Below are 13,370 nucleotides of genomic sequence, written 5' to 3'. Positions count from 1 at the left end.
ATTTTGTTATCGTTTACTACAGCCTTTTCTACTTGTTTTTACAGCTGTCTTCATGTTCTAGCAAGCTTGAAATTGCACAAGTTTTTATTTCCAGCTTTAAATCCAGAAGAAGATCCTTCCAGAAGTTGGCACCAAGACCTGTACAATGCCATTCAGGAGCCTGTCTGCTCATATCTTAATCTACTTCTACAAACATGAATTACTCATTTTACTGAGGGTGTCTTTTTTTCCCCATGAGAAATTAAGACATCATAGTCTTTTCTAGGAAAGCATAAACAAAAACAGAGGTGGTAGTGAAGTGCAAAGGTATTTGGAAGAAAATATTTAGGAACACAAAGAGAAGCTGCTTCTGATGCTAAGAGCTGCTTGATTTTTTTCTTCTTTTATTTGAAAGCACAGAACTGAATGTTAAAGAGGCAATACTAGAAAGACAAGCACAAACAAGTATAGAAACTTGTGATGGGTGAACAAACTCAGATCAGTAATCTATGAACTGTATTTAGACTCCCGATTTTCTATCACTTATGTTTTGCAAATCAGTAGGGACTGAAGCGTCATTAACACACTCTCTTTGCCAGTTACTCAAGACCTACAGCAGCACTTGCTTCAGGTTCAAGTAAGTAAATCATTTAATTTTGATAAATACTACTTGAGAGCATTAAAAGGTCAGAAACCTTGGCAATTCTGGCAGGTGTTTCGATGCCAATCTCTCAGAACTCGAAGTGCAGTGAGAGAACTGGCTGTGGACCCTAAACTCTGCTCTTCACACAGCTGTGACTTCAGTATAGCACTGCCACATTAAGCAGTAGTCTGTTCCTGATTAGGGTACTTCAAATCTATCTATAGCACAGGTAAAGTATTCACAAAATATTCACCGATCTGTCTTTGAAGAAGTGTTTGACTACTCTTGCTTTACAAAGATTTGAAGACATCAAAACATTTAAGGATTTTTCAAAGAGTCACAGAATCCTTAGTTGGAAGGCCATCTAGTCCAACTCCCCTGCAATGAACAGGGACATGCACAGCTCAATCAGGCTGCCCAGGGCCCCATCCAGCCTCATCGCGAAAGTCTCCAGGAACAGGGCATCCACCTCATTTCCAGGCAACGTGTTCCAGTGCCTCACCATAAAAGACTTTTTCCCTTATAACTAACCTAAATCTACCCTCTTGAGCTTGAAACCATTTCCCCTTGTCCTATCACAACAGACCCTGATAAAGAGCCTGTCCCCTTCTTTCCTGTAGCTCCTCTTTAAGTATCTAAAGGCCGCTATCAGGTCACCTCAGAGCCTTCTGTTCTCCAGCCTGAACAGCCCCAGCTCTTTCAGCCTTTCCTTGCAGGAGAGGTGTTCCATCCCTTGGATCATTTTGTAGCCCTTGTCCGGATGAGCTCCAGCAGGTCTATGTCTCTCCTGTACTGAGGACTCCACATCCAGACACAGTATTAGCTTATAACATTTTGCACAGCAATAACTTTTTTTTTTAAGCTTAGAGAGAAGTGTTTAGGACCACAATGTAAGTTCCAAAGTATATACACTTGCCAGGATTTGGGGCATGAGGAGAATACAGGCTATGAAGAAATATTACACTTTTAACACTGCAATAGGTTAATAAGCTACCATTCTAGAACGTATTGATTGAAAACTTGATTCAAATTTCACTTCAAGCATTTTCAGCCCTTGCCTAGTTTTAAAACAGATGCCTTCATTAAAGTTCAGCTCATTTAATAGATAACACATTTCCAAACTATACTTTCTTCATTTAATACACATATAGTGTGGAAGTATTATATTGAAACAGTAGAAAATTACTCTACCAAACCATGACACTTCAGAATGAAACTGCATAAACTACTCAAGCTTAATATGAAGACAGCTTTCAAAGTAAGACTTAAAGTAAAAAGCGATCAAGAATGTCTGAATATTAGTCTTATGTGCTCTTCAATTCAGTAGCAAACCTAAATAGTTAAAAAACCCTTCCTAATGACATGAGCTCTATCAGGTCTTTTCCAGATGATGCAGTATCATATGATTATTTCAGAAGTATAACATCAGGATGAATGAAAGGATCTCTAGAGCTTGAGGAATGCAAACAGCTAATCCAAGCTGGAGAAGAGCAACTTCTAAATTTTATAGTCAGTTTAAATGAAGAAGTTTGTATTAGACCACACATGCAATTGAAAAGCAAATCCACTAGTATTTCCAGAACAGAACAACAGCCCATTCTCAGCAGTGATTAACACAGCTAATTAGGTCTTATTCATTTCTCTAGGTAAGAAACTTGCATCTTAAACAAAACCTGCAACATTGTTTAGTCCTATCTAGAATAGATCTGATTACCAAACTTGTCAATGAGTAAGTCATTCTCTGCGGCTTGCCACCTAATTACCCACCCCACAGCTTACTCAAGTCATAATTTATAAAAGAGAGCATCCTTTAAGGTATTAAGTAAATTGTCTTACAAAGGTAGAAGGACCAATGCTGTCATATAGACTTCAGCTAAGCAAAGCAGAAGCAAACTTGCTAGCTCACTGAATATTCCACAGCATGTAGTTCAATATTTTACTAGAATTTTTCCTGTAACAAGATTAAAAACCCCACTGAACTGGGGAACTTAGTAGAGATCGGTATTAGAAACAACTACAAATCAGTTTGATTCATCAAGAAACAACCTTTCTGCAATTGTTCCCTTCACACACACAAACTGAGGAAAGTAAAATCTCACCCGTGTCATTTTAAAAAAGTCTAAAGATGGCCTGTTCCATCGGACATCCTCCTCCCGTCTGCGCTTTAGCCGGCTTTTCTTTTCGTTCAGAACGCAAGGCTGAGAGCGGCACCTCAACAAGCCCTGACGTCGGCTGAGCTCGGGTGTGGAGGTGGGAGTGCTGTTGGCTGAAGGCAAAAGATTCCCGGTCTCGGTGATGTGCTCCTGGGAGAGGGAGAGGCGGCGCCTTGGGTTAAAGTCACAGGGCCCTCCGGAATTCCAGCGGGTACTGGAGCTCGTGCTTCCCTCGCTGCTGTCCACAAACCCGCTGCTGGCAGAGGAAGGTCTCGGTACTGGTGATGTGTTGAAGCTGGTGACGGTGAAGACATTATTGAGGGACAGTATGTTTTGTGGAAGGCTGATGCTTGTGCTTCTCTGCAAGGTCGCACTTCCATGACTGTTGCAGCGTTGCAAGGTCGCGCTGCCACCGCTGTTGCATCGTCTCTTTGACACGGGAGTCCAAACCTTTGAATTGCCAGGTTTCCAAGGAGAGCGACAGCGAGCCAGCTCGTCTGGCTCCGAGAGGGACCTGCAGTGGCGTTTTGTGGGTGGTGCCAAGGGCTGACCCGAGTTTTCATTGAGGTTTAATTCGCTGATCCATCCTGACACCATGGACGTGCTGGAGGGTTCCTGCTGCCACTGCAGGACACCATTGCTGGCAGGGCCGGTGCTGAAAGGGCACACTGGGAAAGGGTAGGCAGAATTCCTGGCATCGGTCTGGATTGGACAACCCCCATTTAAAGCTTTCCAAGGACTGTCTTCTAGAAAGAAAGGAAAGATACAGATGAGACACGGGAAGGAAGAGGGTGCTTGTTCTACATCTGGTAGAATGTAAAGCCATGACTCAACTCAGGCTTAGAGAGCCACAAATACGCGGCTCTTCGTCAACATTTCACAATACAATTACAAGGTAGATAGCTCCAAAGTCATGAAGACCAAGTATTTCAGGGACCAGTCCAGGCATTTGAGTATACGTGCGAGTATCTAGTTAAATCTTTTGGCTGTCTATTGAAGGATTAAAGCTCTATTTCTTTTCTGTGAGCAACAGTAATGGCTTCATTACCTGCTTTGCTAGTGCACACCGTACAACAGAAACTAAAACCTGCAGCAGTGAAGCAAAAGTACAATAAAAGTGGATTAACAACCCTTGTGAAACCCTACCAAGGATTTCTATGTTATCTTTATTTAAAAGAGCGGGATAATCTGTTCATAGATGGCTGTTCCTCATTTGGCTGTAATACTTCTCCATTAAGAACACCTTACTATAGAAAAGTTTCTAAGAGACGAGTGCTCTCATTTCATTCTGTGAATAGTTTTCATTTAAATTAGAACCAGTATAAAGTTATTTCAGACTGCACAGTTTCCTTTTTTTGCTCATATTCAAAGTGTCAGAAAAAAAATCTTAATTCAATGCATAAAAGTGAGGATACCTTAAGAACCTCCTGCGAGTTTTACTGTGAATACAGACACAGCGCATAGTGCACAACTTCTCATCTGAAGTGGCAATGCTGGGTTAAAAGAAGTCTGCCAGCGAAGCCTCTCACTCTTTTGTAAAGCATTTCTTTGAGAACATTCTGCACATTTTACAGCTGTTCCTCCACATTATACAATGAAGTATAAGAAGAACTACAGCAGACTTTGGATTTGCAAATTGAAAAGCAGTAAAACTGTTGTCCAGTTAGCGGTGCTTCATGCTTGGTTAGAAAATTTGCTAATTTAAACCAATTAGCCAAGAAAGCTTCACTTATCCTGGACTTAAAGAATTACTTAAAATAAAGGGGTTTTTTTCCCCTCTAGACCTCTTTTAGGAGTCTAGAATATAGCCTAAATATTAAATACCTGCGTTTTCTTACAGTTGGTTGTCCAAAACATTTTTTAGAATCAACAGACAGAAGACTTGCTGAGTAGCTTTAAAAATTACAAATCCAAATACTTGTACATGTTCCATGCCCAAAGTATGTCATGGATTATCCTGTTTATTTGGATCTTATTTAAAGAACACCCTATTGTCTCGAAATCATTTAACTGTGCAGACAGCTGGCCTATTCAAACAACATGTTTTATTAGAATTCCTCTGTCCTTCCTCCGCCATTCTTTCAGATGGGTACAACCACATACTGTGCTTTGCCTTAAGCACGTAAGCTCTTCAAGGCAGGGACCATCCATAATTCAATGCAAGTAAAATAGCCAGCACAATGGGATCCAGATACTGTTTGAAACTCCTTGCATCTATTGTAGGACAAATTTTTAGCTTGGACTGGCTTGATTTAAAAAAAAAATCCTTAGGAAGCCTACTCCTAGGATGGAAAATGATTTAAAGTTTGCTGTGAAAAAAGTCAGAAGTTGCACATGTGCTTTAATCACTTACATGCTATCAAAAAGTGTTATTTTGAGATAACCTCTTATTTCCCTTTGGAACCTCATACAAACCAAGCACCACATTTTAAAGGGAATCACACTGAGCGAGTAAGAATTGCCCATGCTTAAAGACAACAGAACAAAGTTTCAAACCCATCCCTTAATAAAGCAGCACAAAGTATACATATCAGTAAGCATCGTTTTGATTTTTGGCGATAAAGTTTACTCTTAACACGACCAAGGGCATGTTGATTAGGGAGGGGAAGCTAATGCACTCAAAGCACTGGACATCAGCTTATGGTTTGCACCACACTGGATATTCTATGTGGCAAAGCCTGTGCAAGAAGGTGTGTAAAGAGGTGAGAGTTTTCTTCTGGTAGAGATGTTTAGTATGAGAAACTGCATTGCTGGGCTTCTGTACACCGAAGCAGATAACAAAAAAAGTGTTACCAGGGCTTTTACTATGCAAAGCAGATCAAACGTACAAAACTAACAACAGCTATTCCCAGTATTGTTCAGAGACCAGCTTAAACCAGCAGGCTCTGCAACAGCATGCTCCATCCCCCTCACCTTATTTACAAAAGAAAGGCTGCTTGCTATACCAATTACCTCAGTAAAACACAGCTAAGGCTTCTGAAAAACTTACCGTTGATTTCGAAAGAGAACAAGCTGCCACTTTTGTTCAACTTCTCAGATGAGTACTGAAATCAATCAGAAAAACAGTTTTAACTGTGTGAAAGAACCAGCATACACCCCAAGGAAAACACATGCAGTTTTCAGTTTCCCTCAATGCGCCCCTAACAACCTCCTTAAAAGGAATGGGTTTTGCTAGGTATCTTGAAGAAATTCCTGAACAGCAGATCTTTAAAAACGAAAACCCCTAACTTGAACTATCAGCAATGTTTTCTGATACACTAAGTAACAAACTATGGCAACATTAGCCCATGTGAGTAAACTCCAGAGTCAAGAGCGAATGCTCACTCTTAATGAAAAAAAGCTTTGATTCAATTCTCATTTCAGTGGAGGCTAATTTACAACCTGACAACTAGGTTTCCATGTTCAATCCTAAGAGGCTAAATAGCAAAATACTTCACCTTCAATGAAGGAGGAATAGTTCTAGATAAATTAAACATACAAATCTTAAAAGGTCTCCACTAGGAACTTTATATCCAAAGCAGGCTTGACTAATATTTTTAAAGTTCTTAAATATCAGCATAGCAAAATGTTTCCTTATTTCTTAAGGTATAAGAGCCATTTAAAAAAAGTACATCCTGTCCAAAACTCATCTTTTGCATAGTTTTTGAACTCCAAGTTTATCAGCAATAGCTTAGTCTGAAACAATGTAAAATCCATACTTAAAGTTTGTGCGTAAAGGCCTTCAGAATTTAAGGTTAAGCTCTGTCAGCAGCACCTGTGCAGTAATACAGGCTTATTTTTATATGCAGGGGAGTTTCCATTTTCTTAGTGAATTTCACCTAGGAAGAAATATCACTACAAAAGCATTGTTAGAGTCCAGGTTTCTCAGGCATATAAGATGCTGGACCACAAGCTGCAAACAAAGTACTTGTAAATAAAATGGCTTCAGGCCCCCAGCAGATCCTAAGGACCATTCTTTATTCCTCTACATCAACAACACAGGATGGAGAGGAAGATTACTTCGAAAGAGCAACACTTCATACATAAACTCTTTTTTGGGTACAGCCAAAGATTGTACTGTACACAGACTTCCTTTCCAGACAAGTTTTTAAACAAACATCCTTTGCCTACAAAGCTTTTGTTTCTTGCTTTACAGCAACACAACTGAACATCACTGATGTGATACGACATACACTAAGCTACGGTAGTATTCCCTTAGTGACTTCGTTTTGGAGGTAGGGAATGGAGGAACTGCTGGAAGGACAGACTGCAATCAGATTCTTAACCTTATTTCATATGAAGATCTACATATGTGAGAAGCCATTTGCACCACCTTTTTCTTGCACCTACAGATGCATTTATAGCTTCCTATTAAAGGAAAAATACTTTAAACAGCAGAAGTTCGACACTCCATCCAATTCGCAACTGGAGAGTCCTTCTCAGAATATTTAAGTCAAACTTGAGAGCAAAAGCTACCACTCTCACTAGCTTGCCTTCTGCAGTCGTCAGTTACATTATACACACTCATAATGCTAGTATCAATTATTTAATAAACAGCTACAAAGATAACATACAGAACACAAGAGTACACTGAGATAACAGTAATGGCTGTGTTTTATCCATCTCTAAAGGACAAAAACTTGAGACTTAAGCATAAGGTTACTCAAACTCCGCCCTCTCCAGTTTTCCCTAAATTGAAGACAGCATCAATCTATTCAACTATCAATTTACAACTAAGGAAAATATGTATTGCAATCAAATGCCACACTGAAGTCTTAAAGCTAATTCATCTCAAGGCATGTGGAGGACAATGACTTTAATATTAGGGTTGTTTAAGAGACTACATGCACAGGCTAAGATCTTGGATACTTAGAAGGATCAGAACCTTGAAGACAATCCCATGTGACCATCATTAGATTGCTATTTAGTTTTTACAAAGATTTGACCAAATGCATCTTTCACAGGTGCTCTTCACAAACATCTATTTCATTTCCTGCAATCTAACCACTTTAGAAAGCCTTGTCCATCAAACAGGAAGTACTCTACTGCTTCTTTGATAGTTGAAAAAAGCATTTTTGAAAGGGATTGAAAAAATTGGACTACATATACATAGATCACCTGTACTACAGGGAATGGCTGCAGTGTTCTTAACAGCCAAGAGCTCCATCCTTAAAGCTATTTCTGAGCAGCTTCTAGGGAAGTCCGTGCTCAGTTCTGTGAGATAAGCACATTACAGCTACAATTCGTTCTCTAAAGTGATCATTTACACAGAATCCTGTTAAATCACAAAAAAGTGTCAATTCTTTGGAGATTGAAACCAAAGAGTCCCACTAAGTGTGACATCTGATACTGATTGCAAGAGAAAGGAAGAAGTGCATCATTTTCAGTAAAAGCTTGATGCAGTGAAATACGGCGGTGAAGAACCTCTCTCACATGCACTTGGGCCTTCTATAACTGAAACTAAAAATACTTGGAAGTTTTACCTGTTAGTGTATTTTAATGACGTCTGTAAGTTCAAACTTAAGTGGGACCTGTAAAGCTGTAAATTGTTTATTGCAGTTATGATTCTTTTTATCTGTAGAGAACAAGGCAGATGTCCCACCAGGTTTACTGTAACAAAGCCCTGAACCAGTTTATCAGCTCTCCTGGATTGGCTACATAAACTGCTTTCCTCCAGTCAGTTCATTTCATGGGAAGAACTACCTGAAGCTTCCTGAACAAAGACTCTTTTTATTATTTTTTCTTTATGATTCTACTGGCAAAAAAAAAGATAAGCAGAGTTTACAAAGCAATGGGGAAGTCTGCTAAGTTCTAAGTGAAGGACACTTTCTTTAAACGAGGCCAAGTTATTAAATCAGGTCCTTTTCCTGATACACTCCAGAGCTCAAGCATGTCCATCTTCCAACTACTGCTTTTTGAATGAATGCTTAAAAAAATGCAACAAGAAAACATGTATTTTACCCCAAAAAGCATATTTCCTAATCCTCACAATCTTAAAATTAAACTTGTCACTTCAATGCATTTTCTCCAATTCCTATGTACATTTGGAATTCTTCCAATTAATTGGCTTTCTTCCCAAACCACAGGAAAGCCAGAGTTTACTACTCAAGTCCCAATGTAAGTGTGACGTCTATAGTTCGAATAAGTCTCCAAATCAGACTTCCATTTCTACCAAACACCTTCTAATTATGACCAGCTAGAAAACAGCAAGGAAAAGTGTTTCATCTGTTATCAGCATATGAAGAAGCGATCAAGTCAAGTCACATTTCAGACTTAGTCCTCAAGTCTTTCTATGAGTTGGCTTTTCATCCAAAGCCAAGAATCTCAATGATATTTGAGAAGTCATGGCAGAAAGCTGATGTCCCCAGTGACTAGAAAAAGGCAATACAGCATCCATTTTTGAGACAGGTAGGAAAGATGAACCAAGGGACTACTGACCAAGTTAGCCTCAACTCAGTGCCAGGGAATAACATGAAGCAGATCCTCCTGGCACCTAGGCTAAGGCACATGGAAGAAAGGGAGGTGTTACAGGGTAACTAGCACGGCTTCACCAAGGGCAGATCCTGCATGACCCATCTTTTGTAGTTCTGTGGTGGTGTAACTGCATCAGTGAACGAGGGAAGAGTCTACCTGGACTTCAGTAAGACCTTTTGACACAGTCCCCCATAACATCCTTCTCTCCAAATTGTACAAATATGGATTAAGGGTGGACTGTTCGATGAATGAAGAATTGGTTGTGAGGTTGTACCCAGAGAGGGTGTGGTCAGGGCTCAATGTCAGGATGGAGATCAGTGAGTGTCAGAGCTTCCTAAAAAGCTTATTCCACACTGCTACATGGGCTCAACAACCAGGCACATATTTTATCAAATACATTTTCCTGTTAACTAAGCTGATCAACTTGAACTTATACTTTCATGGAATTGTAATCCAACTCAGAGGTCAGCAAACACTGCTTTGCTTCGGCAAACTTAAACAGGACAAGCTTCCAGAACAGCTTCTCCATTCCCAAGTTTATGATTTAAAAAGGCTGAAGTCTTCTGGGGGTATTTAAAGGTCTTTGAGACCACCAGAAGCTAAGTGATTGAAAGAATTCTAGTAGGCTACTAAGGTTAAAGTCTAGACTTGTTTCAGGGTCATTTCAAGTCAGCATAAACCAACATTTCCTCCCCTCCCTAGCTATTGTATCTACCTATGCCAAGACACACAGTTACGCAGATGCGCTGTGAGCAGGATCATGAAACCAATAGGAGTTAACATTAATCCAGGCAAGAGAGGTTAGTTGTGATCCTGTCAGCTCATTAGATGATTCACTGCATGGTACCACAAACTTGTGCCAGCACATGTGAAGAAAAGTGCAGGCAAGACTATTTAAGAATTGTTTCTTCTACTAACAGTAGCAATTTGAAACTGCAGCATTAAGATGAACTTCTTACCAAAAAGTCTACAAAATATGCTACAGCTGATTCACTCTCCCACCATAACTCAGTTTTCTCCCTTTCTAAAATTTAATAACCTTTACTAGTAGAAAAGTGTATTTTGATCATTATTAGGTTCAAGTTTTATTTGGAAAGTGATCACTTGCTTCTATGAATCCTTTTAGGTAGGGAGCAACTAGTTGGTGTACCTTTCTTCCCACTTGCTTATTCTTCATTTCTACACCTCACCCCATGATTTCTACACTTCAAGCTGCCATTGTGCATAGATAGAACCTATCCCTGACCTCAGAACCTATCTTCCTTCAAGGACTACAGCATTTAAAGAACCAATTACTTGATGGTTCAAAAGTGTGAGGAAGGAAGGAGATTTGTGCACTGACAACACATCATTTGTCATTTTCATTTCCACTCTAGTAATTCTTCTCCCTGTTTTATTTTAAAGACAGATAAGTAAAAGAATAAGAAAACAGAAGAGTGGTGGCTAAAGTATTCCTGTACAAAGTCCATGCAGTGTAAAAATAGCAGTACATCCTCCTCTGCTCTAACAAGTCCCTGATCCAAAAGCTCAGTGACCATCAATAGAAGGATGTCTCAATTTCTGAAGTTCTGCAAACTTCAATGGCTCAAACTATGATTCTACATGAATTACAAGCTGCCCACTACATTTTAGAAGCGCTGCTACTAACCACAGGTCATCATTTACCCACATCAAGGCCTACGGTTTAGCTAGAAGTGAGATGAGATTGCCAGTTCATGATGAAAGCAGATTCCCCTACAAAATGCCTACGCCAAGTGCTTCAACATGCTAGCTGAAATAAATGCAAGCTAAGTATTCCTATTCTGAGATATCCTGTTTCCAAACTTTTATATATTCCTTTCAAGAATTGCACACTTTTCAGGTGGAGATTCAGAACTATGCAAATTATTAGAGGACTCTAAACGGGGCTGTTCAAGTTTTAAGAATAAATATTAAGATCAGCGCATACTACTAGACACCTTTTCCATCAGGTTTCATGTATGCACAAAACACCTCATTTTTTTGCAACACCGAGGAGTGAAGTGCCTCACATAAGAATTAGAAGCATTTACACACAAGCTCCACTGTATATGACTGACCTGGTCTGCACTTGTGAAGTAAATAAGGAAGTTGTTTGGCTACTGAAGCACAGGTTACAACACAGGAAGAAGTCTTACTGTTAAAGTAACTGAACATGCCTCAGGTTCAATGCTTGCATTACTTAGTGTTTAAATAACAGAACCAGAGTTGAAAAATAATTTGACATTTAGTCATTTTTTTTCTGTCCTGTTCCATTAGTACCCTAGAGTTTTATCTGTACAATTGCAATTAAAGTCAATGAAACAAAGCTGCTGCAGTGCTAGGCATTATAAGCAGAGTATGGTATCAGGTGGGCACCCAAGATTAACAGGAGACTATTATACACCTTTTCTTAAACTCTCTCTGGAGTAGAGTGAATTTCATCTCACAAATGAGATGTGAAGAGAATAGATTCCTTATAGTCTGAATACCATGCCTGAATTGCCCACAGGCACGCAAATTAAACCAGCAGAAATAAACAGTAAACATTACAGAACTTTTCTGAGCACACCAGCCACCTAACACATTGATATAGCAAGAATCTACTGATGTAGATCAGTAAGCCGATAGTCAGGAATCTTACTTTTAGTTCAGCTGTGTTCAGTAGATGGTTATCTTCTCTTTCCTCGTGCTACCAACAAGTGGTTACTGAGATTTATAACTAAACAGCATTGTCAGACATCTAGCACATACAAACTAAAGAAAGATTTCAGATACCAGCATTTGAGGTTTCATCTGGGGAAAAAATACTGAGAAGCCCTGATAATGCTTTTGTCATTAGTACACAGGCTTTCAGCTAATTAAGTGAAAGCAGAAGGTTAAACGATAATTGCAATAGAATTGCAATAAGGAACTATCTCCTTAAGTCAAGCACACATAGAATTCGCATTGTTTTCCTCCTTAAAACCTCCATCCACATGACAAGGCAGTCCTAACCAGCTGATCTACACTCTCAAATGTAGTTTTGAGTTACCTTTGACTACTTTGTCATTTCATATTTACACATTATTTTCATATAGCCTTACCAGATTAATATTGTATGTTTTACATGTCAGATCATCCAAGCTCTGGTTCTGCAGCTTTTCTGTTATTAGTGTTACCATTGTAGTCGTTCCTTTTCTACTGCTCACACAGAAGTGTTGGAGGCTCTTAAGTGTCTTGTTTCAACAACCACAAGCCATTGCTGTTTTGGTTTGAAGTCTTGAGATTTATGCTTCCATCTTATTGCCAAAGTTTATTTCCAAAATGCTGTCAGTGTTTCATGTCTGCTTTTCTGTAAAACTGAGACAGAAAAAAGGAAGAAGTCAGAAACATTATTGGGTACATCATAGCTAGTATTGCCATAACACAACTTGAGTTTGGACCAGGAAGACATGAGTATGTCCCGCATTTAAACTACTACACTGAAAACTAGGTGTACAATAACAGCCTATGAAACGTGCAGCTACTTACCATACTGCTGTATGTTTAGCAACAGTTATACCATTTTGTTTCATCACTAAACCCTTCTTAGAAGAGTGGAACAGTGGGTAGCTCAAGTGCTCTCACCACTTTCCAAGCCCCCCACTACTTTTAATGCATTCCTGTGTTTGTTGTTGTTTTTGAAGACTGTGCAATCGCTGTCTGTCAGCAAACATCAGATCTTAACCTGGTAAGCAGGAGAGACAACCATTCATGTAATCACTGACAAAAGCTTAGATGTTATTATGTTCTGCAAGCAGTCATTATATCAAGAGCAGTAGGTTCGCTCTACGCCTCCTCTCCTAAACATAGAATCATAGGATCTCTAGTTCTCCTCCCTCATCATCAGTAACTTTTAACTGCTGCAGATAACTCCTCACTGTCTTTCCAACATTCTGTATTGGCTGGTTGATTATACCACAGCAAGTGACCTTTTTCTTAATTTCATCTCATTCCTCAGCAGTTAGCAGAGAAAAACGTAATTCTTTTCCTTCTTCTATCACAAAGTCATTTAGGTTCACCGTGGTTCTCAAATCAGCTTCCAGTTTTCAAAAGCAAGTACCAATATTCATCACAATTTCTCCACACTACCTCCAAGGAACTGCTTCCAGTAACTTTGCCTT

At 39.4% G+C, this 13,370-nt stretch overlaps 1 protein-coding gene across 5 annotated transcripts in view; it reads right to left on the bottom strand.

The window, feature by feature from the left end:
* FAM53A (family with sequence similarity 53 member A) overlaps positions 1-13,370 on the bottom strand; it is a 66,770-nt gene that overhangs the window by 35,190 nt on the left and 18,210 nt on the right. For 4 of the 5 annotated variants that reach the window (XM_021394734.1, XM_021394739.1, XM_021394737.1 and 1 more), the window contains exons 2-4: positions 12,312-12,567; positions 5,765-5,819; positions 2,722-3,521 (exon numbers count right to left, since the gene is read on the bottom strand). In XM_021394734.1, coding sequence (XP_021250409.1) covers positions 2,722-3,521; positions 5,765-5,819; positions 12,312-12,389 — 933 coding nt within the window. In that variant the 5' untranslated portion in view covers positions 12,390-12,567. The remainder of the gene's footprint in view (positions 1-2,721; positions 3,522-5,764; positions 5,820-12,311; positions 12,568-13,370) is intronic. The other variant, XM_021394738.1, reaches the window with a different exon arrangement.

Source organism: Numida meleagris, chromosome 4 (genome assembly GCF_002078875.1).
Source record: "Numida meleagris isolate 19003 breed g44 Domestic line chromosome 4, NumMel1.0, whole genome shotgun sequence".
NCBI lineage: Eukaryota > Metazoa > Chordata > Aves > Galliformes > Numididae > Numida > Numida meleagris.
The sequence above is the reverse complement of the archived record's forward strand: the minus strand, read 5'-3'. Positions and strand labels throughout refer to the sequence as shown.